Here is a 7,326-nt window from a genome sequence, read left to right as displayed (position 1 = left end):
GGGGGGGCGCTTTGGAGAACAGTCTAGAGAAGGCAGAGAGAGGTGCTGAGCAGAAAGCAGCGGGCAGGGAGCAGCCGGCAGCAGGACAGGTTTGGAGAGAATCTACGCAATATACTGCCCGGGAGGTTATAGAAAATGATCATTTGCCTTTCACCTCTCTGGATTGGAAAGCAGGAAGTGAAGGAACCGGTGAGGAGATTCTCTGGACAAGAGCCTGCCCCCGTGGTTGCACGCCGCATCCCCAAGGGCTCCTGAGCCTAAAGGGGAGACCTCAGGGCCTGTCCCACTGGTTCATCCCTCTACCTCCTCTCCATCCTCTTGCACTGCAACCTTTGTCTCCTCTAGAAGTGACAGCTGACTTAGGTTCTGCTTGAGAAAGCATCTCATTGACTCAAAAGAGAAAAGTGTTTAACGGCTTGTATTTAATGCACAAAAATTAAAAGTATGCTGGGGACTTCCCTGGCGGTCCAGTGGTTAGGACTCCATGCTTCCACTGCAGGGGGTACAGGATCAATCCCTGTCGGGGAGCTAAGATTCCGCATGACGCCAGGTGCGGCCAAAAAAAAAAAAAAAATCGTCAGAGCACTAACTACGCCTGCTCCCCACATAATTTGCCAATCATGTCCTCTGGGGCAGCTTTATGAGACTATCCAGTGTACCTGTATCCCTCCAGAAACATTCTTTCCATAGAAAAGCCAAGGGGATCCAAACGAACAAAATGTGAAAGCCGAAAAGTCTCTCTGAAGCCTGCTAGGATAGGTCGGGAGACTAGCCCCCTCGAGGCCGGCTCCTACCTCCCTGGCCCCCAGGTTCCCTTCCGTCAGCCCCCACCCCAACTCCTGGCTCTGAGGCGGCCTCCGAGGTGAAATAGTGACCGTTTAGTGTCCACCTGCATGCCTGCTTCTGACAACCTCTCCGCCCAGCCCCTCCAGAGCCCAGTTTCCATGGTGACAGCCCCTCTTCTCCCTGGGGCACTGCCACACCCGTCACCCTTGGGCTTCTCACCCTCGCCCCTGCCCGCACCTTGGCCTGGGGATGCTTCCTGCACTCCAGCTCTCCGGGCACCCTCACCAACACCAAGAGGAAGCAGGACCGGGGTGGGGCGGGGGGAGACCAAGCCAGTTCCCACCGCAGGCCTCCCTATTCATGGGCATTCTGGGGGCTCAGGCTCCACTGCTGAGGGCCAGCTTATCCCAACCCCCCGGCTCTCAGCTGGCAACCTGATCCTTCTCTCTGATCACACAATCTTTGGCAGCTATTGCTGCTGTCTCGACACTGTCCTTGCAAGGAAGATGCTGAGATAGAAGAATGCGCTGTGAAATCATCATTAGAGCCTGGAAAAGGAGGCTGGGAGAGGACCGGTCTCCCGCTCACTCATCCTCTCTGCATCCCAGCCTCTCCCGCCCCTCTTTCTCCTCCTGTTCGCCCTCTGCCTTCTCTCCATCTCTCTCGTCCTCTCCACTCCTGCTCTCCTGCTCTCCTCACTCCCTTCCCTCTCTCGCTCCTTCTCTGGTCTCTCCCCCGCTTTCTCCTCTCATCTCTTCCCTCCTTCTCTCTCTTGTTTTGGTGCCAGAAACAGTCTAATTACAACGGGGAACTTGAAGAGACAGAAAGGAAGAAAAAAAAAAAAAATCCCACCCCACCACACATAGCTGATGATAATGTCCTATGAAATCTAATTTATAAAGCTCAAATCAGAATAAAAAGTGTTACTCTCACAATTCAGGGCCGATTTGATTTTTAATGAGATCCCTCAGAGACCCAGCCAAGATCTCATCAGGTTGAAAACTCAGCTACCTTCCCCCCTGCCACAAACTCTCCAGTGTGGACCTCTGTCTCTCCTCCACTGCCATCCCCAGTGCCCCTTGGAGCCACACACCAGTGGCTCCCTGCTTAGGGCCATCTGCTGCTGAGAGCTTGGCCCTAACCGTGGTCCAAGCCTGGGGCTCTGTGCCCCCAAGTTGGACAGCAGCCGGTGTCCAGGACCTCTGTGGCCACCTCTGACTCTCTCCAGGTGGAGGGGCAGCCTGCTCACCAGGTCCTGTTTTCCTCGGCTGTGTATCTGCATCTGCAGAGCAGGGGGTAGGAAAGAATACAGGCTTAGACGTCATGAGCCCAGGTCAAACCCCACTCATTAGCTGTGTGACCTTAGACGGGTTACTTTGCCTCTCTGATCTGGGTGTCTTTGCTATAAAATGGGAATAGTCCTGCTCTGAAGTGTAATTGCATGGTTACAGGAGGGACAGCATGGGAAGCACAGATGGTACTGTGGGCCGGGAGCTCAGTGGATGTCAATGTCCCATGTCCTGTTGTCCATTCAGCTGTGGCCTCCCAGGGAACGTGGGTCACATCACCCCCCTTCTTCAGCAATCCCTCCAGGATGAGGCGTAGGGACCTGCATGCAGTAGGTGAGAACATGGTCCTTAGATCCAGAGAGTCTTGGATTCGCTGCCCTGGTCCTGCCACTAGATGCTCCCTGGACAATTTAGTTAACCTCTAAGGCTCAGTGTGCTGAGTCCCTATGAAAAGGGGTTAATAAGGCTCCACACAAGTGTTGTGGGGATGTGACAGCCACAGAGAAGGCCCACAGGGCACGTGGTGAGTCATTAACATGCGCAGCTCCCGTTACTATCTTTTTACCTCCTTGGGCCTCATTTCCTCATCTGAAAAATGGGGATAAAAATAGTACCTGCCTCATAGGTTGTTATGAGGATGAAAATATTAACAGGCTAATATTTTTAAATCTTAGAACAATGCCTGGAACATTGTACCCAATGTGAGTGTCTCTGTTTAATAAAATATGAACTGCCTACCTTAGATGGTTCAGGGAGGTGTGTATGGGCAGATGTGGGTTCACACTGATGATTTGCTCCCAGTGACAGAGAGGCCGGCGCAGGGTCTGCTGCAGAAAAGAAAGGGACAGGAGACGATTACCTGCTCACTCAACCCCACCATCCCTCACACTACACCACCCCTCATCCCGCCAAATTTGGCCTTAGTCCCATCCTGGGAGCCACTAAAACTATGATATTATTGATATTTCTTGGATTCTCAGTTTTAACCAAAGCACAACACACCCTATGCCTGTTGCCCTCTTGAAGCACCCCCCCGCCCCCCCCAGAGTGCTTCCAGCTGGGGGTCTCTCTCCTGCCTCTGCCCCCTTGTGGAAGCAGGCGCCAGGAAGTGGCGTTAAGGGGAAAGAGGAATAACACGTGCCAAGTGCAGTAGCACGTGGCCTGTTTTGGGGGCTGGAGGATGGCTGGACCACAGCGTGAGTGCGCTGGGGACTGATGGGCAGGGAGCCTGCAGCCGGGGCCAGCTCCTGCAAGCAGGGGATGGAGCTGGGGGCAGTGAAGAAGCCGCAGCTGGGCCCCAGGCAGGTAGGGAGGTGCTCTGGGGATCCTTGTCCCCCAGGGCAGCCTGGGCTCTGCTTCCATAGCTCGAGGGGAAGCCCTTCCGGCAAGTAACTGACCGTTGCACTTGTTTCCTCCCTAGGTCAAGTGTACTCCTTCAGCCAGCAGCCCCAGGACCAGGCTGTGGTATCGGGGCAGCCGGTGACACTGCTGTGCGCCATCCCTGAATACGACGGTTTCGTTCTGTGGATCAAAGACGGCTTGGCTCTGGGCGTGGGCAGGGACCTCTCAAGTGAGTATCCCCAGACCTCCCCAGGAAGGCCTAGAACCCGCCCCTGTCCTACCCACACACCCCGCCCCCCGCTAGGGAACCCCATCTTCAGAGGCATTTGGGGATTAAATCTGAACTTTCATTGCAGACCCCACAGGCAGAGGCAGGCGGGGCAGGCCCTGGGTCCAGGATGCATAAGACTTTGAGGGCCCCTCTGATTCTGTTGATGAATTATGAGTTAACCCTCAATTGGGGCAGTCAGTCCTAAACTTAACACAGTGTTGCCCTGGAGGGTCCATTCCAAAGTCAAACATGATTCACATAAAGTCAGTTTTCCAGAAGTAAAGTGTTCCTTTTCCTTGGTCCAACATGTGTGCCCCACTTAAGTCACAACCTTGTTCTTCCCTCCTTCCAGCCATTAAAGGGAGCCAAGTAGATTGAAACCGCAAAGAAACCTGGTTGGGTTTAGGGGTCACCACGTGATGGGGGGAAAAGAAAACCAGTGTTTAAAATAAATTCCAAGCCTCGTTCAGCCCCCCACCCAGGCTGGTATCCAGCAAAGATGCGCTGGTGGGCTCCCATGGCTGTTGATGGCTGGCATCCGTGCTGCCTGGTTGGTGCCCACGCCCCATCACCTGTTAACTATTGTAAATGTCAACCCTTAAGCCCACACAGACGTTTTTTCCAATCCATCCTCTCCCCTGGGAGAAAACAGAATGAAATCATCCTCCCGATCACTCACCCATCAGCCATTATTATTCTCCCCTGAGGAGGGTAGGCATGTGGCTGTTTGCTAACTTAGCATAAACTGTAAAATGCAGAACGAGGAATGTGGGTATCCCTGTGGTTGGGGAGTGTCTGGGGGTGAAGGAGAGGAAAGTATGTGTTCAACCGAGAAGTAGACTCTGGCCTCTTTCACCGTGTTCAGCTGCAGGAAAATAAAACTCAAAGTGCACTCAGGAACATGATGGTTGGGAAGCTAATATTTTAAAATGTGAGTTACGTCTTGCCAAAAATATGTATTGAAACATTATAGCAATGGTCAATAGTATCACAGGGTTTGAGTGCTGCAGCCCAGCTGAGCATGGATAAAATACACAATCACATCTCCAAAATATACTGTGCTGCCATAAAATTTAAGTATTGTGGGAACCAGCCAATTTCAGGGACTCTGAACCCCCTTACCGCAGAGGAACTGGGGGAATAATACGGTCTTCCCGAATCGAGTCCTTCATGCTCCACGAGGCTCTGAGCTGGCCCAGCACTGCTGCTGGTTAAGGAAGCTCTCTGGGTTCCCGGTCAGTGGTTTTCAGCTTCCATCAGGGACTGGGGTCTTGTTGGGTCGGTGAAGAGGAAGCCCCAGGTCACCATGGATGGTCCATAGAGGGGTCATCGCTGCATGGATAATTGACCCTCTGGCATCCACTTCCATGAATGGCTTTCTGGGATCCAGCATTGGGTCCAGCTAAGTGCTGGAGGGCAATGGGACCTGATGAACTGGGATCCGTTTCCTCTCCAACTTGACTCCATTGATAGAAAGAAGGTCAGCCCTCTCCTTGCAGAGCCAATAAACTCAAACTCTTGGTAGCGTGTTTTCTCTGTATTTGATCACTTGTCCCAAAATAGCATCACGACAATAATGACAAGTATATGCTCAATAAACACTGTTTGCTTGCCTGATAAGAAAGCGAGTGTAACAGATCTCAATTCAGTTCAGGAAGTATTTGCCGAGCACCTAACACTGTGGGGGAACTGGGGCCCGTGTTATGGGGTTTCAGCCCGCTACAGCTCTGCCCGCTTTTGTTTTAAATGTGTAGCCCCACCCAGTCTACCAGAAATGATGCCTTAACTGAAGACCTTACTATCTTTCTGGTCACCAAAGCTGGAAAAAAACAGTCGAAGGAAGTGATTTATAAATACACTCCCTCATACTGATGGAACATTTTTCTTCTAAGAAGCTCAAATATTTCTCAGACATTATCTCATAAATCTACAGTCATCCACGGGTAGAAAAAGAAGGCTTTTCCCCTTTACTTGGCAGGTAAATAAAATCACAGCTGAGAAAGAAATTGATTCAAACAAATACCCAATCCCAATGCATGGGACCCTGGCTCCTAACCCCAAAAGCCCTTATACCCTCCTCAAAACAGGGACCTCTTTGGCTACCCTACGTCATTGTTACGTTCATTTAAACTAGCATTTATAGACTACTTACTGAATGCGAGGTACTTTACATAGATTATCCTATCTGATCTTCACCATAACTCTGTGAGGTGCTAGCACTGTCCCCACTTTACTGACAAGGAAATGGGAAGGCAGAGGAGTTAGAGTAACTTACCCAAGACAACAGAGCTAGGCAGTGATAGAGCTGACGTTGGAACCCAGGCAATTTGTCTGTAGAACCCAGACTCCCAATAACTTTGCCTCCCCTGGGAGTAGCAAGAGAGAGTATTGATGATGTGGAAGGAGCTAGAACTTCCTCAGAATCTGTGCTTCTGGGCTTGTGCTTTGCGAAGATACTGCCAGTCTTTGGGATAGCATCACGGCTCGCTGCCTAATTATGCAAATACAAACAAACCCATCACTGATGTTTTCAGCAGCTTATGAGAGCAGAAGCCTGCTGTTGATGGCTTGCAAGTCAACAAAAACACAAGCTCCGGCCAAGATGCCTGCAGGAGACCAGGGGCTAATCACAGGACAGTGGGATCCAGAGGCTGGGCTGGAGGGGCTGGGGCAGTGAGCCAGCTACGTTGAGGACAGCCACAGCAGGACTAGGACTCACTTCCAGCCCCTCACCCGGCCCCAGGGAGAGCCAGCTTAACTTACCCGGGCTCCTTCCCAAAGCCCAGCAGAAGGCAGGCAGGACGGGCAGGGGGGCGGCCGGGCTCTTGGGAGTACAGCTGCTGGCCTTGTAGCATCTCCAGCCAGGCCTGAACAGCTGTGGAGGGCAGGACCACTTGATGGCATGATGGGGACAATGCTAGTCGTGAAAACGTGAGCCTGAAAGGCTCAGCTGCACAGGATGCACCCCAAAAGCATACTGGGGAGTCTGGTGGAGGATCACAGCTACCTCCACTGACCAGAAACGGGTACTGCTTAACAGCCCACCCCCAGGGAGCCCTGCCCCACCTCTGGAAGACCCTTAGGTTATGGGGGGGTAAAAGGGGCCTAAGAGCACCAACACTTCATCCAGGGTAGAAATCTCCTCTGCAGTATTCCTGACAGGCAATCATCCCATGTATGCTTGAATACAGCCAGTGACGGGGACCTCACTATCACCTCTTGCAGCCCAGATCTTTGTTGGACACCAGTAAATTGTTAACAATATTCTAAAGTATTTCCCCATGTTCATTCTGACCCTTGGTCCTAATGCCGTCCTTGGGAGCTACATGAACACATCTAACCCCCACTAAGAGACTTGGAAATATTTGAAGAGAGCTATGGCACGTCCCTCTGTCTCTGCTTCTGTCTCTTAAGCACTAGTCTTCTCTTTAAAAGGCCAAATGTGGGCTTCCCTGGTGGCGCAGTGGTTGAGAGTCCGCCTGCCGATGCAGGGGACGTGGGTTCGTGCCCCGGTCCGGGAAGATCCCACATGCCGCGGAGCGGCTGGGCCCGTGAGCCATGGCCGCTGAGCCTGCGCGTCCGGAGACTGTGCTCCGCAACGGGAGAGGCCACAACAGTGAGAGGCCCGCGTACCGCAAA

At 52.3% G+C, this 7,326-nt stretch overlaps 1 protein-coding gene across 1 annotated transcript in view; it reads left to right on the top strand.

Annotated features, from left to right (window-relative positions):
* KIRREL3 (kirre like nephrin family adhesion molecule 3) overlaps positions 1–7,326 on the top strand; it is a 554,709-nt gene that overhangs the window by 460,171 nt on the left and 87,212 nt on the right. The window contains exon 3 of the mRNA XM_007463624.1: positions 3,496–3,645. Within this exon, the coding sequence (XP_007463686.1) occupies positions 3,496–3,645 (150 nt within the window). The remainder of the gene's footprint in view (positions 1–3,495; positions 3,646–7,326) is intronic.

This window comes from Lipotes vexillifer, unplaced genomic scaffold (genome assembly GCF_000442215.2).
Source record: "Lipotes vexillifer unplaced genomic scaffold, Lipotes_vexillifer_v1.1 scaffold442, whole genome shotgun sequence".
NCBI lineage: Eukaryota > Metazoa > Chordata > Mammalia > Artiodactyla > Lipotidae > Lipotes > Lipotes vexillifer.
The sequence above is the reverse complement of the archived record's forward strand: the minus strand, read 5'-3'. Positions and strand labels throughout refer to the sequence as shown.